Genomic DNA, 25,267 nt, shown 5'->3' with positions numbered 1-25,267 from the left:
CACCAAAATGACCAAAATATAGATGTTTATCTTCGGAGTCTCGTCGTAAATCCTGAATTAGTACAGTTTTTAGGTGAGGTGTAGTTTTAATTGCATGGGCATGTAAATTTGGAAAATAATCAGTAATTGTCATGTGAAAATCAAAGAACAATTAATTAAAATCCCTCTCATGACCATAAAATAGATGTTTGTTACACCATTAGTGATCGAGCTCGATAGCTGCAGTTGCTTAAGTGCGGCCAGTATCCAGTATTTGGGAGATAGTGGGTTCGAACCCCTCTGTCGGCAGCTCTGAAGATGGTTTTCTGTGGTTTCCCATTTTCACACCAGGCAAATGCTGGAGCTGTACCTTAACTAAGGCCACGGTTGCTTCCTTCCCACTCCTAACCCCTTTCCCTGCCCATCATCGCCATAAGACCTATCTGTGTCACTGCGACGTGAAGAAAATGGTTGTACACCATTAGTGCTAAAAGAATTGTAGGGCCAATTTCTTTTTAACTTGACCATTAATTCTGACCGATGCATTGAATTAATATTGAACACGTTTGACTGATCAAACAGAGAAAAATTAACTTGGAGATTTCTAGTGAGACAGGGCTACAGCCCACACCACTTGTAAATCAGTGAATGCAGGGCGTGATGTTTTCGGGGATAGAATATGTAGAGCAGGTTTATGGTCGGCTTACTCTCTTGATTTAATGCCATGTGACCTCTGATGTGAAGTAATTTTAAAGATAAGAGAGTATAGAAATAACTGAATAATTTTAAAATGTAATTCGCATTGAAATTTTGAAGACTCATGAGGCTGAATTGTAGAGAGTGAACCATATCACATGCTACAACACTTGTCTACAGGTTGAGGGAGAGGATTTTCAACACTTACTGTAATAGGTCAAATTTTATTATTTTTCTTTCTGCTTTTCAATTTGATTATTCATTCATTGAAGTTAAATGGGTTTTCTATAGGCATACTAGCTGATGTACCCGTGCTTCGCTACGGGATTCTCAGAAAGACTGTCTTTGTGGTTTTCTTAACTACAGTTAGTTAACTTAGGCCATTACAAAAACGTCAGTAGGAATGTAGGGATTAAAAGCAATGATATCATATAAAATACTCGCTCAAATGAAAAACCGCATATTTTTTCACTTTTAACGAACAGTACTATGATGCCGATATAATAGCCCAAAGTTCCAGTCCTGGAATGACCAGGCCGCAGACAGCCGTGAACACTCCTCTGCCATGTTCCATTAAATATACACACTGCTCATTCCAATCGGTGACTCAGGGTAGGGTACCCCCTGTGGGTGGGGGCGGTAGAATAACACCCACGGTATCCCCTACCTGTCGTAAGAGGCGACTAATTGCATTGGGGCTGGGATTATTTTGAAGAAAATATGGTGACGCTTACATAATGAGACATTTCTTACTTACAAGTGCATTTAAGATTTAAATATACATGAAAATCAACGGCATTCACATCATGAAGCGCGGAATCATTTAAATTACATTTTATTTTTTTAGCAACGTGGGTCTATACTCGGTCCACCTGCTGAGCTGTAACGCGAATCTCAAAGTCTAGAGATAGCTCACTTCAAACTAATATTACCAAGTGCATTATCGATATATATTAGCAAAGGGCATATAACATTGGAGAGTCCCTACACAAATCACTCCAAATCATCATTACTTTCTGAAAGGGGTTATATATCGGCGGTATCTTCCAGTCGTTTACTGGCAACCATCTTGTTCACAAGCGGGACAGAACCGAATGGGAAGTCTTGGACCTGAACTCCTCGTCTGGAAGGCAGGGGGAGAATGCAGAATGACTGCTCGTTGTCACACTACAGCTATAGGGTCAAGCTCTCCACCGAGAGATGCATGGGTTTGAACACCCACTGTCGGCTGTCCTGAGCATGATTTTCTGTGGTTTCCCATTTTCTAATCCGGACTAATGCTGGGACAGTTCAAGTTCATAATCCACAGTTGATTACTTCCCGCTCCTTACCCAGTTTCATTCATCTTCATTATCTCCTCAGCTGAGGTTGGTGTCAGGAAGGAGGAAGGGCATCTCACCTATTCACGGACCCCATATCAAGAAACGGGACTGAGGGGTAGACAAATAGTATTGTTAAAAACATTATTTTTCATGGAATTACAAATTTAAGACATTCACTGCCAAACCCATATATATACGTTATTGTACACCATGCCTCGTCTGCCAAACCCATATATATATATATATATATATATATATGTTTTGGTGTAGTGTGTACTTCACCGATCTCAGAAATGAACATGATATAGTGTCATGCTTTCAGATTCCGTGGAAATGCTCAAAGAAGTTCTGTACGGCAGATATACCACTCCATTTCGCGTGTTTTGAAAGCGATCTGGTGTTATTTCAGCTTTGTTGGAGTGGAATATCTTTTCCGCTAACATGTAATGCCCCCATCATGCCGGGCTCAGCTCGGCCGGTGAGCGAGAGTCTCAGTCGCAGACTGTTCGCTTACTGGCTGAGCAGAAAATTTTAAGGGCAGGGATAGCTTAAGGACTAGCAGCAAATGAAAGGAATGCTAAAATAGGTTTTTCACATTTATTATAACTAACACCCTCCAAAATAACATTTAAATTACAAAATCTAGGAAATTCTGTATTCTTTCCTTCTCTTCAGGCTATTACTGGTAAGAATTCATCGTTTTAAAGGACGGCATATGTTCGAATCTGCAATTATAATAATAAATATTAACCTACATTTAACTTAGTAACAAAATCAAATTGATTTCCGAGAACACTTTCTCAAATAATAATTAAATTACTTCGAAAATTAAAATATTTCCTCTGGATCTCATGTAATATTAATGAAAAAGTGATCACTTTCTCCCTCTTATTAAAAATAAAATAAATTTTTTTCTTCATGAAATTATCATCAATTTGTCTTTCTTAGACTTTAAATTTACCAATCATATTATTTTTATAATTATTTAGTAAATAATTCTCTTGTAATCAGTTTAAATCTGATGTCATGTCAATCCACCTGTTACTCATTTACGTATAATTAATGGTTATGTAATATCTATAAATTCAAGTTTGTGAATTTGATCCACTGACATAGCCTTTACTTATTCATTTTTCTTTAGTAGATAAGCCCCTATTCTATCTTAAAATTCAATAAAATCTACAAAAGATTCATATCCAATCAAATTATGAGCACACGAAAATGACATAAAATCGACCCAAATTTACGCGCACAACGAAGAATATCACCACAAATATTGACAAGAAAAATCACAGTACACAAAATATGGGTAAGTTACACACAACACATTCACACAAAGGCACACAGTATCATTATAAAACTATTTACACGAATACTAACCCTTGATTATTATTTTTGAGTTTAATCTAAGTCAGGGAAAATATTCTTAAGATGACGATATCATGTAAAATTCCTTGCGTCGGCTTGGGATGTGATAGAGTCAAGATTATCACTTCAGTGAAAAAATTAATCATACAACGATGTCCAAGGGAACATTATGAATAGAAATCATCAGTAAATTATCGATTAAAAATACCTATAACACAGGTAAAAAATCAAAAATACGCGCTTACAGTTCATGAGTCGCGGTATTAATTTTATTCTCCTAATACTTGTGGCTCTCAATTAATCTGTGCTCAAATTGAAGAAATTATGTTGAATAACATATTTTCTTCCCAAAATGACTCTATAATGGATGCACAAATTATTCCACAAATTATAGTGTCCATCTACAAGTCAGAAATAATATCGTAGCGGAGTAAAATATACAAATGATCCATCGGGATACTGCCATGTTCCAGGCCTACATTTACACAAAATGAGCACACATTAATCTCATTCAAGAATAAATAATATTATATTCATGACCTTATTCATGTTTTTAGCCCGTAATTAAGTTGACTTAATTTTATTATTATTATTATTATTATTATTATTATTATTATTATTATTATTATTATTATTATTATTATTATTATTACTACTACTACTACTACTACTACTTCTGACCGCGCATGATCACACTCGCAAAGGCTACTGTACGATAACATTTCAGATGACTCTAGCGTATGTCAAATCCATTGAAACGTTGTATAATCATAGAATGAAATCTAACATAATGAAAGGTACTGAAATACTGTCCCATCTGGTTTCAATTAAATTATAAAATCATTTTAAACTCAACCAAGATTAACGTAGAGGTCAAATTAATTTTAGTTCTACTGCCATACTGAACTTGGGACAATCGAAATTCCTCTCGAAGACACTCAAATGACTGGCTAATAGTGTCCAATACGCATCCATTCAGTAACAAAAACTACCTTTCACCAAGGAAAGAAGGAATGAAAAATCTAACTATAACAATACTAATAGAAGTTACTCTAAATGTATAAGGAAAAGCTATGTTTACACAAATTATACATAGACAGACAGAAAGACATTTTTTTAAAATGGTACTCATGTGACTGTTGACTGCTGGATTCTGGCTGATGACCTAGAGTATGATCACCTCACCCACCATCGAACCGTGTCCCGTCCACGTCTGAGGTGCCTCACATAATTAGAAGCTCATTGAGGACATGAGGGCGTACAGGAAACAGCAGCAGAATTCAGTTTGCGGAAGGACAGGCATCTTGAAATGTACTCGAACCAGTAGTCTTCCTCTCCTGATTTTCCTCGTGAAAAAGCTGAAACTGACAAACAGGTCTTAGAAAAAGTCCAGGACACACGCCCGATGCTTGTTGAGATGGGTAAAAACACTTATCTTTTGCAAATCTCAAATTATTCGTAGACAGAATTTAGGGAATGTCTGAATTGCTGTATGTTAAAATTTCAATGCCTTCTGTGAGGTCAAGTTCCCCAGCGAAGTAAAAGACGTCTAAACTCAACAGTAGATGCAGTCAGAATAACTATCAGACGCAGAGTTCAGAAGCAGAATCTAGAATAAAATTTTCCTTTGGAAATACCATTATTTCATCGTCTTGAGGCGGAGGTGTGTCTCTTAATTAATCTTGATTGGTCGATCCATTACATTCAGGCGAAAATTGTCGTTTTATTGGCTGACACTGTCCTATGTCAATCGTCCTTGACTTTATCGATCGAGCGGCTCACATAATGTTCACCTTGTCACGTGGCACACACAGCTGACTGAAGGACATCTAACTAACAGAGTTCCCGACTCGCCCTCGCTCGCTGCTAAACCGGAAAATCCAGTCTCAAAATAACTTGTTCTCGCCGGCTCGGAAGTGTTGAAATTCCCCTTCCTGGCTGTCGAAATAATGTCCCAACTCACTGTTGTAATAAAATGTTCTCTCTTAATAAAATATTACCACTTTTGAAGGGCACAGTAGCGATCATGGCATCTTGAAATAGACATTCATCTCTTGTTGATGAAGAAATTGAATGTTTCCTCCTAAATAATGATTCTGGAGAGCTATATTTTGATAATGAAGATGGAGAATATCTAAGTGGTGATATTGAACTATAAGAAAGTGTGAGACAATGTAGTAATGTTGAATCTGATGCGGAATTGTCACCCCTTCCTCAGATAAATTATTTTTCCCCCAAATGTAAATGATTTTGATATTACCAGTTCTTGGATCAACAATTTTATATCATATTTCAGTAATGGTATCACTGAGCGGAGTAGATGCGCGTATTAACATGCTACGGCTATGGAGCCAAGCTCTGCACTCGACAGGAGAGTGAGTTCGAACCCCACCATCAGCTGTCCTCAAAATGTTTGTGTTTTTTTTTTTTTTTTTTTGTACTCCCAAGCAAATGTCGGAACGTTTCCTATTCATAAACCACAGCTGATTCCTTCCACTTCCGTCCCCAGTTTTATTCACCATCATTCATTTCATATTCATTATTTTCCCAACTGAGGTTTGCATCAGGAAGGGCATCCGGCCATAAAAGTATTGTGTAAAATATAATCTCAGGGACGATATGCATTCCATTAATAGTAACAGTTAATATGTATCTGTATAAGTGCTCCTTCCTTAAAAAAAAAAAAAAAAAAAAAAAAACCCGACCCAGAGGGCTCGCCTGGTCATCAAAACTTGGCAGTGAAAAGGTTAAAGATTACAGTAAATTTGATGTGACATGTTTGGCCTGGAAGATTATTACAAATGAACTTAATTAATTACCTTAATTACATTATACAAATGCACATGATACTTTCCTCTCTTCCTTCATTTCTTTAAGTACTAAAACATCATGGTTATGACATGTTCACTTATGAGCTCATTATTGAAACTGACTGAAAAGTTTGTCTTGTTGCATTGATCGTATCACTGTGGTGTGCAGTAAACTTATCGTAGGATAAGTATTGCGTACCTCTTTTTACTTAAGATATGTATCATATCTCGCTGGTGTGTAGCCCGCCTTAGACAAATCGTTGTAGGTCCGGTGAGCAGACAAACACAGACGATTGCTGAACTTCTCAACTTACTGTTGCTACCCCTTGATATCAATTAATTGTTAATGAAGCAATTTGACAAATGTTCTAGATCCAGAAGATGAGTGCTTCAAATACGATGAATTTTTAGGCACCAGAATGCCAAAATTACAGAGGCACAGCTCGTTTGTTATGCAGCTTGTGAGGACTTCACATCTTCAACAAAATTTCTGTGACTGGTTGTTGAAAATTTTTACAGATGGTTGTTTGGACCCATTATTGTTTATCATGAGTGATGAGGCTTGGTATCATCTAATGGGATACATAAATTCACAAAAATAGCAGATATCCAAGAACAAAAAGTCCTAACTCATTGTCCGAGCAACTTGTATGTTTATAGATTCCACAGTACACACAGATGTCTACTTGGCCTTCTTGGAGGAATTTTATCCCCAATTGGTGTCTCCATAAACCATAAAAGTCATTAGTGGGACATAAAAGCAAATAATGTTATTATTTATCCCCAATTAACAGAAGACGAAAGAAATTACTGCTTCTTTTAGCAGAATGGGGCAACTTTTCACATATCCTGAGAGTTTACTTACCCATGTACATTTACTGCTCAGTGGACTGTAATCAGAGGGTTGTGACCACCGCAGTCTCCAAATTTGTATACATGTAACTTTTATTTGTGGGAATATTTGAAGGGGAAATTTTATGAACAGAATCCCCCCCCCTTTTTTTTTTTGTGGAATGTGAGGATAACACGAGGAAAAGCATCAGCAGTTTCACCACTGAGGAATTGACATGTGTATATATGAACCTGTTAAGACTTGTAGAGTGAAGTGTTTGGATGCTGCTGGAGGGTGTTTCCAGCTTCCATTGTGAAGCCGAGTAGAAACATTTTCTTTATTTTATTGCATTACTTTTGGAGAAAGTTTGGTTGAAGATCATCTGAAGTGTAGTTATTCACGTCCAACTCTATAGTAAGATGCCCGAGGATTACTCATAATTATTGAAGAGAGCGTTCTTACCAGTATCATCAAGCAAAAGGTGATATAAAGAAGTTTCGCATAGAAGTCAAATGCCCGTCAGAGTCATCAGCTCGGAGGCTGATTGGGTTCTCGCATAGCACCGCATAAGGTTATGTAGTTATAAAGAAACCGCAAAAACTGGTGACGGTGCTATAATGAGGCCTACTAGGCACGGTGAAGATTGAGGAAGTTTGCAATTACTGTACTTTGCAACATCCCATTAATAAAATAATAACTGCAACAATGAAACATTGAATAACATGTTAACATTTTAACCTTGTAGAGTGTATGTCCTTCATTTGTTACTTGTCACTACCAAGCAAGTGGCTGCGTGGTTTGGTTCTTTCAGGAGATAGTTGGTTCGAACCTCACAGTCGGCAGCCCTGAGGATGGTTTTTTCATGGTAAATGCTGGGGCTGGGGCTGTACTTTATTTAAGGCCATGGTCTCTCTCTTCCCATTCCTAGCCCTTTTTTTTCCCAACGTCATCGTAAGACCAGTCTTTGTCTGTGCGTCTTAAAGCAAATTGTAAAAAAAAAATATATATAAAACTAAATAAAAATCCCACAACTTTTCCTGGAGAACAACTTCAGTTTCAAAGTATTTCCGTGACTTCATTACACCTTGTGAAAGGGACTTGTGGATAATGTTGTTTACTGCCAGTCTTCAACTTTCATCCCACTTTAATGCTTTCTATGGCCTGTGAACTAAATCCATTTCTCTGAATTCCATGTGATCAGTTTGCATTATGAAGTTGTCTAAAATCATTCATATTAGGCTCATTAATTTTTCTCAGATTTTCACTGCAAGAAAGGACATGCATAGTGGCTATTTCTTGATACCCTTATGAACGATTTGTTTCATCATGAAAGAGGGATATTGAATTGGAAAAAGAATTTAGATACATATATTCTTCTAAATAATTAATTTCATATCAACACTGCTAGAGAACATTCTAAGTAATATTACATTTGAGTAATGGTAATAAGTTTTTCATAAAGATTCTTAAAATGATATTTTCATAATTTGACTAAACTTCTGTATATTTTATTGAAAATTAAACAAATGTAGAAAGAAAGAATGTTAAATTGTTGTTGAAGATTCATTAATAAAATGCTTTATTTTTCTTCAATTTGTTTATACCAGATGGCCTATTAGCACCAGCAGGAAAGCAGATATAGGCAATCATTTAAACAGGAGAGATCACAAAGGATTTGCTATGTTAAAGGGGCAATATCGAGATTGTTAGTTAAGGAAACTCTAAACACTGTACCTATGTGGTTGAATGTTCAAAATAATGCATTAAATTGTTACAGTGAAAACAACAATAATCAAATGTGTGAAAATTCTGGTGAGGCTTGTCTAATGCCAGTTCAAGCATAAGGGAACACATTTGTGACATTCTTATATGAAGTGTTAATTCGTAATGCTAGTGTTGGAAAGTTTGCCGCTGCTGACTGATACAGCAAGGATAGGATAGTATTAATTTATAATTTCATTGTGCAAATTAAAAGTAAAACTGAAGTTTGGGGAAATTATGCTAGCTATGGAGCCTCCGTGGCTCAGATGGAAGCGCGCCGGTCTCTCACTGCTGGGTACCATTTTCATTCATAACAGAAACTATGTTTAGCATTCAAATTCTTTAGGCCTTTTCAATCGTGAAATCAACTACCGTTTCATCCCAATGTGGCAGCGTGCTTGTCAGTTGGATTGCCATAATTTTCCGACATGCTGACAGCTAGTGCACTATAGACACACCACTGCAAGCCACTTTTGTTGGACAATGCAGAGACAGTGTGTTAGAGGAGATACAGTATGTATATCCACTTGTGTATCTATGATATGACTAAAAATAAAGGTACAGAACTTCCATATTTCTCATCACCATTTCTATCTCAATGGGATATCTGTATTTCCAGCATCCGTCATTGGTCTTATTTCAATTCATTTCTGTGCAATTGTAAATTGTATTTGGTTTCATACCTTAGTAAATAATAACCGTATCACTTTCAGAACCCATTCTGTATGAGCAGATGCTTGTCTACTTTAAAATAGATGAATATCTACAACAACCTTTACACACTACAAACTGTTCCATCGAAGGCACAAATTAATCACTACCCATTAATGCGAAAGTTTTGACTGATGCCACCAAGCAAGTTGGCTGTGCTGTGAGCTTGCATTCGAAAAATGAAGGGTTTGATCCTCAACAACCATAGCCTTAATTATGGCCAGAGCCGTTACCTTTCCCATCCTTGCATTACAAGATATTAGAATCATTCTGTACTGACGGTTTTCACTTTACAAAGGAAAAATTTAATGTATCCTCCTATTCTATACATAACATAATTCCATCATTAGATGGAGTAAGAAAATTCAAACAAGTTTTGACTTGTTTCAGCCATCTTCAGTGAAATGGGGGGGGTTAAAGTTATTCAGATAATACAAGTTAAAAATGTGCTAAAAACATAATGAAGGAACAAATAAAAAACAAGAGAGACATGACAGAAATAAAAAAAATACAATGTACAAAATTTCCATCATTAGATGGAGCAATAAATAACTCGTTTAGACAAATTCAGGGGGAAAAAAGTTAAAATTATACATAACTGAATCTAAAAAGTGTGTTAAACCTAAGAAGAAGAGAAATGAAAACAAATTATACAGACAGAAACGAACAATAAGTGCTTATAGTGAGGTTGTGGACCTCTTAGTGTAAAAAATTTTGCAGTTTGATACAATTCAAAAAAACAGGATGAAATCACTGTCACTGAAGATGGCTCATACGAGTCATGTTTGAATTTTATTACTTCATCTAATGATGGAATTATGTTATGCACTGAATATGAGCATTCATTAACTCCTTGCATTGCCGAGAAACTTTGATGTGTTAGTGCGGTGTTAACACATACGAGACTATGAGACCCGCCAGCAGGTCATGCTGACACACTACTACTAGACAGTGAGACCTGCTGGCGTGTCTTATGACGCCTTAGATATAATGCAGCCGCACTGTGTGTTATTCACAGATTATTCTTTCATACTTTCTAGTTCATCTGTACAGAAGGGGGGACATGTAAGGGGTATGTAGGAGATAGATAATTAAGAAATCATTCAATATGCATGTTCCACGTCTTAAAGCCTTTTCAATGAAAAAATATGTACAAATACAAGAACAGAAGTGGTATAAGAAATACTTTGACAGAGAGTCCTGATATTTTAGGTCCTAACTAACCTCATATAAATAATGAGTGTAAAATGTTCCACAACTTAGGCCCAGCTATATCTGTCTGTTTATTTTGTGTTAAGTTTCTTCCATTGTGGTATGTCTCCACCAACATCAAAATGTTGATTTCACTATTAATTAGAACTTTGAGTGTCTTCACAACACTACCTTTGAGCAAAACAAACAGTACTGCATAAAGACCGCCAATTACTGTCAGGTCACTGCTGGGTTACAGAATGCATGCCAAACCCTTGCATTACTTGTGGATGATGAGAGCCGCCGGGCGGTCTCATTACCCAATGAACTTAAATGCCTCAAGGCCGTACTTAGGACGTATAATAGTATCTAATACCATACATCAATGTTTACTTCATTCCTAATGAATAAACTCTGAAAACAACATGTTGTCTTTGTGTAAAACCACTAACAATTTTCTTTTCTCTCATATTGGCTAATGCCATGTGGCTTCCAGAGAGGCCTGGTGCAGGTCTGTAGGTTGCCTTTGCATGCGAGTGTGTGATGAAGATGATGAGGTAAGGAGAGGGAGAAACCCAGTGTGTGCACAAAGCATACTCCTGTACTCCTGTTGAATAACACCCAAGAGGTCTGCTCAAAGATTAACGCATTTCAGCATTCTGTCAGCAAGCACAAGTGAATGAACTAAGCACTTTAAGAATAATCTTCTCACAGCCAGCATTGTGGCATCTTAAAACTTCCATACCTTTTACTGTGAAATCACAGTGTCACTCTCTGCTTCTCATTCTCATTCACAGCTGACTACTTTAGTTTCCCAGGTAACCTAATCTTCTCCTGATACGTTTAACAAGCCAACCATTCCAGGCATTTTTACACACTCGCACATTCATTCTAAGCGTTCAGTTCTAATTTGGACTTTATTACTACAAGATAGCATCTTTCTGACTTTTTCCCCATCACCAATAATAATAATAATAATAATAATAATAATAATAATAATAATAATAATAATAATAGAACAGAGAAATTAAACAGGAGCCCATTGATATGATCAGTGAAAATTTTCGAGGAATAGTCGGTCAGCAGGCTCAGGATATAGAAGGAAAATTAGAGGCATTCAGGGATGCTGTGGTAGAAATTGACAGTGAATGCCCAGGAACAACTGTGTATGGAGATGGAAATGGAAGAAAAATCTATGTTGAATGATGAAGTCAGAGAAGCTTGTAAATGTAAGAAGAAGGTATTTTGAAGAAATAAAAGAAAGCAAAATCGCTATAGAGACCAAAAAGAAATACCGGGAAGGTTTTGGTAATGTGGAAAGAAGTAAAATCTGGATAGTAATAATTTTAGAAAAGGCAGGGGAAGGGAAATTAAGAATGGGTTTTTAAATTTTTAAATTTTTTTGCGGGCAAATCAATTTACCTCTTAGTAGATCCCATGAAATCACTGGAAAAGGGGAAGGGATATGTTGAAAATATTCTCAGTGTAAAATAAAATCTTTCTGTTGAAATCCTAAGTAACAGTGTTCACAGGAGGAGAACAATGATGGCAGTGAAATTACATTTGAGTAAGTGGAAAGGATGGTAAATAAATTAGTGTCATACAGCAATAGGAATAGTTGAAATTAAGGCAAAAATTGTAAATATAGTGGGAAGGCAGGGGTGAAATGTTTTCATAGAGAAATAAGGATTAGTATGGAAATGTAAAATCTTCTAATTGGACGAAAGCCATAATTGCACTAATCTATAAGCACTGGAACACAAGGGGTTGAAAAGTTATATGACAGGGTTCCAAACAAAAGATGTTAATAGTTTATTATTTAGCATATGGCTTATACAGACATAATCAGTAATATATATATTTACAGCTGAGAAACAAAGTAATTTGTGCTTCACAATTGAATATCTAATTCTTCAATCCAGCGTGCAGCATCTGGAGTTAGCAGCAGGAAGTCATCTTCATCACCGTGATAGGCTCGAATCTTACATTCCCTGACGATATGACGAACAGTCTGGTGTGGAGCTCCGCAGTCACAGTCTGGATTAGGTAGCTTTTTCCACTTATGGAGAGCGGCTCTGCACCGACCATGCCCTGTTCTGATTCTATTCAGGGCAGTCCAGGTCTTGCGTGGTAGGTGGGATCCACTTGGAAGTCTGGGACCTGAGAAGAAGGTATGAAGGCGTACATCCGTTGCTACTTCCCATCTACTTTTCCACTCATCAGGAGATTTAAAATCCTCAGCATCCATGTTAGGGGCATCACGCAGAGTTGGATGGCGTGATTTTAGTCTGTTAAGATTCAGAAGTGGCAGGTCACTATTCACGAGTAGACTAGGATTTCTTGAGATCTTATGGAATTCCTTCATAAGGGCATTAGATCGGCGTAGATCAGGTGGCATTATACCAGTTAGCAGTGGAAGCCAATGAACTGGAGTAGATGTGATTGCACCAGATATGATGCGCATTATGGTATTAAGCTGGGTGTCAACAAGCCTTGATTGATGACTGTTCATCCAAACAGGTGCACAATACTCAGCACTTGAATATACCAAACGCAGGGCTGAAGATCGCAAAGTGGTTGCTGAAGATCCCCTGGTATTTCCACACAGTTTATGAAGGATGTTATTTCGAGACTTCAAATTTTGTGCGAAGTTCAGCAGGTGTTGTTTGAAGGATAGTGTACGGTCCAAGATGACACCAAGGTATTTTGGGTTCCAGTTATGACGAAAAATTCTCCCTCTGAAACTAACATTCAGTTTCACGTTTGCCAAACGATTATTTAAATGAAAGCAAGACACTTCTGTTTTACTCACACTGGGTTGAAGTCTCCAGATTTTGAACTAATCTTCCAGTAAAGACAGGTCTTTGGTCAGAATCTCTTCAGTCGTCTCCATTACCTGATCTTGTTCAGCTAGAGCCAAGTCGTCGGCATAGCAGAATTTTCTGGATGAAGTGTCAGGAAGGTCAGAGAGATATAAGTTGAACAATAATAGTGAGAGAACTGATCCTTGGGGCAATCCGTTGTTTAGCTTCCTCTCCTTGCTTATCTTGCTTCCAGTGATTACTTGGAACTTCCAATCACTTAACATGTTGTTAATCAGTTGAGCCATCGTTCTGCATGGTATGATACGAAGAAATTTGTAGATAAGGCCTTCCCTCCATACAGTGTCAAAGGCAGCAGTAAGATCAACAAATGCTACAGATGTTTTCAGCTTCATTTGATATCCTGCCTCAATGAAGGATGTAAGAGACAGTACTTGGTCACAGCAGCTACGTCCTGGTCTGAAGCCTGCCTGTTCAACTGGAATATGCTCTAGGATTGCGCTACTTATTCTGTTATATATCAAATATTCAAAAAGTTTGTAGCAGCAGCTAAGAAGGGCGATGGGTGGATAGCTTTCTACCTTGTTGCTGGGTTTGCCAGGTTTCAGAATAGAAATTATTTTTGCCTTCTTGAACTCCAATAGAAGTCGACCAGTCAGCAGGATGTCAGTAAAGAACTCTGCCAACCATTTCTTAGCATATCCTCCCAAATGAATAAGAAATTCTGGATGGATGCCATCGAAACCAGGTGACTTAAAAGGTTTGAGGTCCTTCAGTCCCATGTCAATGTCTAAAACTGTGAAGGGACATGCATTTTCAGATGAGGGAGATGTTGTCTTTTTCAAGTCACGAAGCTGCCGTCTGATATGTTTGGTATGTTTCTTGTCGGGAGGCACTCTTGATGTGGTAATGATGTGGGAAGCAATTTGGTCAGGTGTTACTCCTGAAGGTTTTCTGCATACTGATTCACTTCCTCCCAATCTCCTCAGAAGGCTTCATGCTTCCCTGCTTGAGTGGGTAAAGTCCATACTTTCAACTGTGTCAGTCCATTTCTGCCTTCGAGATAAGTCTAAGCTGGTCAAAAGTTCTGTACCTATCTCTTGGTCACTACTTTGCTGGAATTGTTGGTACAGTGTTTCACTTTCATCACTCCATCCTGGGATATATTCTTTTCAATATCCTCTTGGCATACACTTTTTAGCTGTTGTTGTTACTGCACCGATGAACCGATGGTAGTTCTTATGAGATGGAGGGATCCAGTGAATGCACTTATCCAGTTCCCTTGAAAACTTTGCCCAGTCAGCTTTCTGGAAGTTCCATCGAGCATGTGCAGTTGATCGTATGACAGGGACCGTGCAGCCAATTTGTATTATTACAGGTCTGTGCTGGCTGTGGGGGAAGGCATCTATCACTTTTCTTGTGGCATTGATCGGGAAACCTCTGTCATTGCAGGTAATAAAACATAAGTCAGGATTAGAATCCTTGCCTCAAGCAGTTGACCTGAAAGTACCTTGATCTTTGGCATCGAACACTAGATGAAGATTGTTCACTTCAGCCCATTCTGCAAGCATACTTCCATTCTCATCATTGTCAGAGTATTTCCAAAATTCATGGTGACTATTGAAAAAATTGCAGGATGTTCTGCAGTTTGTAGGACAAAATCGGGCCAGGGTGTCTTAGGTGGCTTGTAAACATTTGTTATAGTGGTATCATGCACTTGTATGACAACCGTATGTATGTCTTCCTTCACATTAACAGATATTAGTGAAGCCTTGTTTAGGTTGCTCCGAACATACGTAGCAATACCATATACCTCATGATAAGTTGCACCAAGAGCAGTATATCCAGGAATTCGACCTCTGCTTCGGAACACTTCTTCGTTGGAAACATGAGTTTCCTGAATGGCGACATTGTCGATGTTATTGTCCAACAGGAATTTCGACAAATAGTCACACTTTGCCTTGCTAATGCTCTCGACATTCGGTTGTAGGAGTCTGATAGATGGACCAATGTTTCTCGTTAATGAGTTCTGAGAAGAACTGTTTCTATTATTTCGTCGAAAATATGTCATTGCCAGGAGATCCTGTGGATAGTCTGGCTGCCTGTTTTCACTGTTGCTCAGTTAGCACCACCCAGGAGGCACGTGTAGGGCAATGAGAGATTAAACCTACGGACGTGAGCAACGCTACCTCCCATCATCATCATCATCATCATCATCATCAACGATTATTATGATATTAATGGTACTTGGGGGTTATGGGTTTAGGGGTAGGTTATTGCAGGCATTCAAAAGCATTTATGTCTACAACCAAGCCACAATTGGGACTTGGATCTGTGTGACTGACCTTTATTCTTGCTGATAAGTCTGCATTTTGACTCATTACCATTTCCCCCCATTCCATTGATCTTCATGCCCTTATCCTCGCGTACTGCCAACTTTATCCACACTGCATATCAATTTTTACATTGTGCTGTGGAATTTGGTTTATTAAACAGAGGCTTTTGTTTGCTGCAGTGCCTGTTATCTTTCATTCTCATTGAGGGTGAAACCCGAAAACTCATCAGTATGAATCAGAGTATTCCATTAGCAAGAGCTTCGCCAAAAATCTATAAGAATGGCATCTCCATAATACATATTATTAATTTTTAAAACAGCCCTTCCTACAAAATCTCCAAATTTTTTCACAATTTTCTGAAGAAACATGATACTTTTTTCAATAAGAATCCCATTGAAGACTCTGTAGACTTTTGCCAAATTTCTTTCAATCTTCATATGATATTACAAATAAGTATTCTAATATTCCTGTCATAAAAACTATCAACAACCGTGTTAAAGATAATCTCTACAAACATAAGTGATCGAGTAAATATGAGACAGACGATTTCCTAATTATTCTAAAATTTGTTTTATCGAATAGCTATTTCTCGTTCAATAATGTAATATTGTCACTCCTATACCAAGTCAGTGAATGTGACAGTGCTTTTCTTACCCATTATTTCCCTTAAACCGAGCTTGATAGCTGTAGTCGCTTAAGTGCGGCCAGTATCCAGTATTTGGGAGATAGTAGGTTCGAACCCCACTGTCGGCAGCCCTGAAAAAGGTTTTCCATGGTTTCCCATTTTCATACCAGGCAAATGCTGGGGCTGTACCTTAATTAAGGCCACGGCCGCTTCCTTCCCACTCCTAGCCCTTCCCTGTCCCATCGTCACCATAAGACCTATCTGTGTCGGTGCGACGTAAAACAACTAGCAAAAAAAAATATTTCCCTTAAGACTGGTCACACCTCCCAGCCACATATTGATATACAGTCCATCAGAACAATTTTCGTTGTGTTCATTTTCCTATGTGGGTGTGTAAAGGAAAATGAACTTTAAATATATCATACTCTAGGAGTGGGTAAATATGTCATGCAAACATACATTCCTACAGTATGATAAGGTTCATTTTTCTTTACACTTTAGCATAGGGGAATGAACTCAACGAAATTTGTTCTGATGGACTGCATATCAATATGTCCTGGGAGGCGTACCAGTCTTACGGGAAATAATCGGTAGGAAGAGCATTGTCAAATTTGCAGTTTTGGCATAGGAGTGACGATATATCAACAAGAAGGTCTTCCTTCTTGGGAAATACTTGCAGAAATTTACATTGACCATTTAAAAGAGAATACAGTTTTCAATATGATAAAGGTAATTTTCTTCTGGGCTCACTATGTCAATGATGTATTTGCAATAATTGGTCAAAAAGTCTCTAAATGTGACCTAATTTTGAAGCATTTGAATAAGATTGATCCGTCCATAAAATTCACGCTGGAGTCAGAAGCTGATAAGTCTTTGAACTTTTTGGATCTGGTCATCACCAGACTTAATAAAACAGCCAATGCAATCAAAAAGACTCTCTTCTCCCCAAAGCCCTGAAGAAAGCAACCTTTTTCAGTTTAGTTCATAGGGCATAATGGTGTCCCTTATCAGCAAGTAATTTCAAGAAAGAGATGATTACTATCCCTAGCTTGGCTCTTTGGAATTAATAAGATCTTCATTGAAAAAATTATCAATAGAGTCAAAAACAAGCCTTTAACTACCCTTATTAGGGAGTCATAAATGAAGAAAAATAGAAAACTGTTATATTCACCTTCAGTTATTATAATATTTGTCAGATTATGAATATATTCAAAAAGCAGCATCTCAGTATAGCATTGAAGACAACTAACAATAGCTCTACTGTATTTTATAACCATCACAACATTAAAATCAGGTTGAGATTTGCAAATTCCGTAATTTATAAGCGGAATTGCACTCGATGTCAGGCAGGCTACGTCGGCCAAACAGGGCACAGTTTTTCACTTGTTACCAAGAGCATACCAATGAAATAAACACAGTAGATTTTTAGCATGAGTATCTATATGTCCGATTACAATAATTCATTTTCAACTATAGAGCAAGACTTATCCGTTCTAAAAATAGCTAATAAAGGCGTTTTGTTAAACGACTATGAGAACATTTATCATAGAAAGAAAAGAAAGATCCACCTGATCAATACTTACTTACTAAATTTCTTAATAACGGAACCGGTTATACATTTGCATTAGATTACATATTCTGTATTGTGCCTTGCTAATTGAAAATTTTTTTGTATTTGACTGACATTAAGTAGTCATGTTTCAGAGTGGTTAGTCCAATGTTTGTATGTTTGAGTATGTTTGAAGATTTAGTACACACATTCAAATGATAACTGTTTAAACACATTAAAAAGATCACAATACATGATAAAACACTTTGCTATGTACATATATACTATTACCGTCCAAGTTTTACAGGTAAAACAAGTTATTTTCGTTATTATAATTCGTCAGGTATAAAAAGATAATATGCTTGAGCTCAGCTGTATTATGCTCTTGTAATATTTTTTATTAGGTTTTATACCTTGTCAAATGAAAGAATATGTGTCAGAAGCTGAATTGACATTTTTCAAAGTGAACAGTATTACGTTCATAATAATGGTATATCAGGTAACCTGAAACCTGTGTTAAATGACCTTATTAAGTATAAACTATATAAAATACAACACAAGGTAAAAGTACACTTCAAGATGCAAATGTCTAGTTATAATTCAACTGAAGGGTATAAACATTCATGCAGGTTTATGTTGAGTTCGTATGGGGCACTTATATCATTACGTATATATGCTATGTTCGTATGGGGCACTTTGCATCATTACATTATATTTACATAAAGTCCAACAACCACTATATAGCTTGTAAATTTTCTAATATTGTTAATGTGTACAGATTTGAAGATGAGTGTGTGCTGCTAAAGTTGTTGATAATCTTGAAACCGTTAAATGCAGATTACACTAGCTTGTAAAAGCAGTTGTTGTTAGTGGCTCTTTTTCGGTCTTTGACATTTGATAATTATTATTGTTGAATGGTTGAGAAGCATACAGCTTGGCTGTTTGGCATGTACTGTGGTACAGTTTATATAGTTTATACTTAATAGGTCATTTAACACAGGTTTCAGGTTACCTGATATACCATTATTATGAACATAATACTGTTCACTTTGAAAAATGTCAATTCAGCTTCTGACACATATTCTTTCATTTGACAAGGTATAAAACCTAATACGAAATGTTACAAGAGCATAATACAGCTGAGCTCAAGCATATTATCTTTTTATACCTGACGAATTATAATAACGAAAAGAACTTGTTTTACCTGTAAAACTTGGACGGTAGTAGTATATATGTACATAGCAAAGCGTTTTATCATGTATTGTGATCTTTTTAATGTGTTTAAATAGTTATCATTTTAATATGTGTACTAAGTCTTCAAACATACTCAAACATATAAACATTGGACTAACCACTCTGAAACATGACTACTTAATGTCAGTCAAATACAAAATATTTTTCAATTAGCAAGGCACAACACAAATATGTAATCTAATGTAAATGCATAAGACAGCTGAAGATGACTTTGTGACGAGTCAAAACCGGTTCTGTTATTAAGAAATTTAATAAATAAGTATTGATCAGGTGGATCTTTCTTTCTATGATATATGGTAGATATCAATACGGAACATAATGAAATTAATTAATCAATATGAGAACATTTTCATCAATATTAAAAAGAACCAATCCAAATAATAACTTAAATGATATTTCCCATACCCTCAATATTCTTTTTGAGGAGATTATAAAAATATTCTTCATCAAAACTACCGTAATCAACACACAGAGTCATTCTGCTTCTTCCCCCTTTTAATTCCCCCTCACTCCCTTCCCCTTGCCTCCGCTCATATGCTTGCTACTCCCGACAGGCGATCGGCTACCTGTAGTAAAACACAAGGCTGCATGTAGGTCGGCCGCACTAGAGAGAGGGGGGGGGGCAGACAGACAGACAGACAGACAAAGGAGCATGTACTCGGATGCTTCTAACTTTATTCATTATTCAAGTTGCTCCACTTGTTTAGCTTATTCTAGATACCTTTCTTTTTCTTTCCTTTTTAGTTTTCTTATTCTGATTTCCCCCCCCATAATACACTGGAGTCATAAAACCTATCTGGCAACTCAACCTGCATCCTGAGGACGTTCCACCTGAATTGAAGTCCATTTTAACTGAAATATTAGAACATTGACTTAGCAAAGTGTTCGACTATCAACCAACTTTTTTATTGGACATTCACAGGATCTATTAAAAAAATTTGTACTTTAACATTATATTGTCTCTGGAAACATGACATTTTAACTACAAATACATTTTTTAACATAAGTAGGTCTATTTAAGTGTGTGTTTTAATTGTGCATTTGATGGAATTATGTACAACTCTGGAAGTGTTGTATGTGTTATTTATTGTAGCAGTTTGTTAGGAACACAATCAATTTTACCATACTTTTCTTATTAGACTGAAGATGTCTGTCAAATACAAACGAAACGTGTCCCTTTACTTAAAATATTTAAAAAGGAATAAACAGTATTTTAAGTATTGTAAAGGTGGAGCTTACTCAATCACTCTTATAACTTGCTCAAGGTTGACAATAGGGATTAACTATGAAGTTCCTTTCTTGTGCTACTTAAGTCCATGTCTGTATATTTTGACAGGCTGCACTGATCATGTGCTTGATGTACAAGTTGATGGCAAAACACTCTGCTTTTTGTTGGCAGAAGAATAAATTGTTTAGGTTTAATTTGACAACTCATCATTTTACCCAATTTTATGAAAATCATGAATACACATGGATCTTGAGTCAATCTTCTGCATTGCCCAACAGTTTTTCAGCACAGTAATTATTAAAATAGATGTTGGGTAGACTCATGAAGGAGACGAGCTGCTCGACTAAGTGGTATGTTTGCAAGAAATCAGCTTTGTTTCCCGTATCAAATCTTATTTACATTGAATCAATAACAGTAAGTATCCACCTTTTTGATACTTACATTTGCTTTAAGTAAACTAATTAATCATTTATAGTTTTTTTTTTTTTTCATTGGGAACATCTTCAGCTATGTTACAATGCATAGGTAAAATTACAAAGCATATTTTATCTTCTTAAAAATTGGAAGGAAAATGGATTTACTTTATTTTAACCTATTTTAAAACTGTATCTATTCACTTGAACAGATGTTAAAAAATGTTTTGGATCCCAGCACTTTTGTTCACTGTGATGCTTGATTTTCTAGTTGTCTACTAATAAAAAAGTTTTAAAAATTTCCTTGTCGATGTTCTGTTTTTACAAAACCGGGCGAGTTGGCCGTGTGGTTCAGGGCGTGCGGCTGTGAGCTTGCATGCGGTAGATAGGGGGTTTGAATCCCACTGTCGGCAGCCCTGAAGATGGTTTTAAGTGGTTTCCCATTTTCACACCAGGCAAATGCTGGGGCTGTACCTCAATTAAGGCCACAGCCGCTTCGTTCCCACTCCCAGGCCTTTCCTATCCCATCGTTGCCATAAGACCTATCTGTGACGGTGCGACGTAAAGCCACTAGTAAAAAAAAAGTTTTTACAAAATTATTCTCTTCAGCTGCTTTTTCCCCAAAGTGAATGTTGTTTGTTTATAATAGTTTTATAAAAGTGAGTCTCTTGAATTCTGTTAATTGCAGGATCCCTGAAGCTGATTGATTGTTGCCTTGATATTATTATTATTATTATTATTATTATTATTATTATTATTATTATTATTATTGTCATCATCATCATCTTCATCATCATCATCATCATCATCATCATCATCATCATCATCATAGCTTCCCTGAAATCTGCAATGAAAAAAAATGGAGGTATTGCCTGTAATAGCGTGTATTAAAATCTGCACAAGGAAACCTATCTTACCTTGTTATTACTACAAACCTACTGTGTCCTCAGATGAGCGACAGCTGATGGCAGCTTTCCGTCTTGTGAAATAACGATGTGTGTGTTCTGAAGCTTGCTGCACTTTCGGGAGAAGCAGGGCTGTGGTGTGGGGAGGAGGCGTGTCGTTTTTGGTCTTGGTTTCAATGGCTTCGGAAGAGGGGGGTAGGGGGAATAAATATTCGGGAGGATGGAGGTTTGATCAATTTCTTTCTTTTATAGTCTGTGTTATTTTTTTATGCCTATTGCTTCCAAATGTGCTAATATTCCTTCATATAAAGGATTCCTATTATCAAGAGTTATTGTCCTGATTACCTTGTTGATCTAAATAAAACTATATATTTTCTAGTGTATTTAGTAGACTGCCTTTATTTGTTTTACGTAAAATTGTCAGATCTTGCTCTATAGAAGTGAATTGATGACTGGTTGCACTCATATGTTGGCCCATTGAGGAAATTTTTTTTGTGCTTCTCACCCTTTACATGCTCAAGATATCTTACCATAAAACTGCGTCCAGTTTTTCCTACATAAGATTTTTCGCATTGGTGACATTTTAATTTGCAAACCACTGAATCTAAATTTTTATCCTTCCCTAGGGAATTAACGCTACGTAGTAGGAGTAAAAGTGGGCCTTCTATGTATCTTAAAAGAAAACTCTTCCTTATCCCGCCTTATATTTACGTCTAAAAAATTTATGGATTTTTCTTTTCCTACGGTAAACTTTACTTTGGAATCTAATGAATTTAAAATATTGAGGATGTTATCACTATTGTTCACTCTTTGATCTATGACTATAAAGGTAACGTCTACAATGCGCTGTCCTATTGTTTTGGTCTGTTCAAGATGATCCAGATAAATGTTGGCTGAAATGCCAGAAGTGGGAGCTCTCATAGGGAGGCCTTCCTGTCTCTATGTTTTTTTATTAAATGTGAAGTAATTGTGTTCCAAAACAAATTTAAGTATATTAATGGAGTCTTCTATTTCTGGTAGGCTAAGTTGTTTATGTTCTATTAAATTCTTTCTAATGATTTTTATTGTTTCATCTAATGGAATATTTGTATACATGTCTTTGATATCAAAAGAACATGTTATATGATGTGGTGCTAACTTAAAATTCTTAAGTACTTTACAGAAGTCTACTGAATTTTTTATTGGTGTCTTACTGTGAAAAACGTAATGATTAGTTAAAAATGTATGTATGTTTTGGGATGTTCTGTAGGTAGGACTGCCATGGAAGTTTATAATTGGTCTTAGGGTATTCCTTCTTTGTGTAACTTGGGTAAGGCCCTTGCAGTTGGAAGACCTGGATTCATATTAATTAGTTTCTGGACATCTTGCTCTTTTAAAATGAAGGTTGCACTTTTCGGTATTGTTTTTAACTTTTTCTGAGTGCATATTGTAGGGTCTCGAACTATTTCAAAGAAAGAACTGTTGTTGGAAAAATTTTCTGTTTTCCTCCTTATCTAAAACTACTGTTGTCCCCCGTTTATCCACTTTTAGTAATCACTATTTCTTTTCATTTTATTTTGCATGATAGGCTCATAAGAGTATAGTACTACTTTGGGAGACCTTTAAACCCGTTAACAAGGTACAGAATTTTCTTCTTTACTTGATATCTGAAGTCATTTTGAACCTTGTTTGGGAGTTTTTATGTAGCTGTTTTGACTTCCGCAATAGTAATTACAAGTTATTTTTCCTTGTTCGTTCCTATCCAATTGAACTTTGGGTCTTGATTTAACGTGTGCTTTTCTTCCTCAGTAACACTGACTTCAGAAATATTCTTGACGGGAGGTGGATATTCATTTAAATCTGTTTCTAAACCTGAAGGTTTGAATTTTGCCTTTTCCTTCAATTGACCTGGCATTTTTTAACTGTAATAATTTGTTGTTAAGGGTTTCTTCTTTCCTGCTTAGAATGATATCCACTCTGTCTTTAGTGTAGTGTGTAATTAGTTTGCTTAAAGCAAATATAAGAATCAAAAAGGTAGATATTTACTGTTATTGATTCTTTGTAAGTGGTATATTCCGAGCTGTCAGTGGAGAGATGGTTTGGAATGACATTAGTAGACAAATAAGTTTGAGTGGTTTCTTTGAAGGTAGGAAAGATCACAGTATGAAGATAAAGTTGGAATTCAAGAAGACAAATTTGGCCAAATATACATTCATAGGGATTATAATAACTTACCAAGGGAGATGTTAAAAAAATTTCCAATTTCTTTGAAATCATTTAAGAAAAGGCTATGAAAACAACAGATAGGGAATCTGCCACCACCCTAAATGCAGATCAGTAGTGATTGATTGATTATTCAACTTGTCAAAAAGTGCATTAATATCTCCCATTTCGGTATATTATTTTCTACCAAATTTAATATCCTTGTGGTTGTCAGAGTTAAGTTAGTTTAGAGTATACTATAAAACAATTGATTTTATCATAAGCCAACATCCTGAAGATTTTCTGTGTATCAGTATACATCAACATTTTCAAGAATACTTCATGTTTCTATGTTACTCATCTTTCATATCCCAAGTGTTTTTTGCATGGCATGTCATTTGAAGCATTACATTATTGAGCTTTATCTTTTGCATGAATTTATTATCTACTTGCTGTTTTATTGACTGTTTCGGCTCTTTCCATAAAAAAAAAACCCTACAGCTTTAAAAATAGGTTACACTACCAGCATAAGCCTTGAATGTACAATTCTTTGTTTTTTGATGATGATGATGCTTGTTGTTTGAAGGGGCCTAACATCTAAGGTCATCAGCCCCTCTGTTTTTTTTTTTTTTTTTTTTTTTTTTTTTTTCAAGTAAGGCATCTTGATGGGGTTTGTGACACAGTGAGTGTTTCAGTAATTGATCTGTATGAATTTTAGTATGAATGATGATAAATATACTTGGATTGTTAGTTTGCTCTCCAGTAACCATTTTCTTTTGGCAGGTTTACATACTCAGCATCATGGAACAACAGGAACTCAAGTAGTAATTGGTCAGGCAAATCAGGCTGCAATGATTCCTACTCCCCAGGGAGGAACATTGCTTCTAAACCAGGTAATTTATCTTTTCATCCATTAACACATACTTAGAAATTTCATGTCTGACAAATATTTAGAAATTCCATGTCCTTTTAGTCATGTTAACCCTTTCAGACCTGAAAGAAAACTGGCGGTGTGAATTTTTGTTTGTATGTCAAAAACTGACTAAAATGCTCTTAAATACATATATTTTTAGTTTATTCTACAAGATAAAAATTAACATCTGAAAAAAAGTACCTGCACAATTGTGCATGTCGGGACTTAATTCACTACTTACAAAAAAGAAAAATTACCTCAATGCATGTGAATATACATATGTACATGATCAAATGTTCTATTTTACAGTGGGGAATAATCTAAAACAATTAAATCTTTGTTCAAACACAAGAAAACATTACATTTTCTAC

At 36.2% G+C, this 25,267-nt stretch overlaps 1 protein-coding gene across 1 annotated transcript in view; it reads left to right on the top strand.

Annotated features, from left to right (window-relative positions):
* The window catches only part of LOC136863624 (serine-rich adhesin for platelets), a 402,886-nt gene that overhangs the window by 71,685 nt on the left and 305,934 nt on the right, over positions 1-25,267 (top strand). The window contains exon 5 of the mRNA XM_068226021.1: positions 24,767-24,876. Coding sequence (XP_068082122.1) covers positions 24,767-24,876 — 110 coding nt within the window. The remainder of the gene's footprint in view (positions 1-24,766; positions 24,877-25,267) is intronic.

This window comes from Anabrus simplex, chromosome 2 (genome assembly GCF_040414725.1).
Source record: "Anabrus simplex isolate iqAnaSimp1 chromosome 2, ASM4041472v1, whole genome shotgun sequence".
Classification (NCBI taxonomy): domain Eukaryota; kingdom Metazoa; phylum Arthropoda; class Insecta; order Orthoptera; family Tettigoniidae; genus Anabrus; species Anabrus simplex.
Note: the sequence above shows the minus strand (reverse complement) of the source record. Positions and strands in the feature narration are given on the sequence as shown.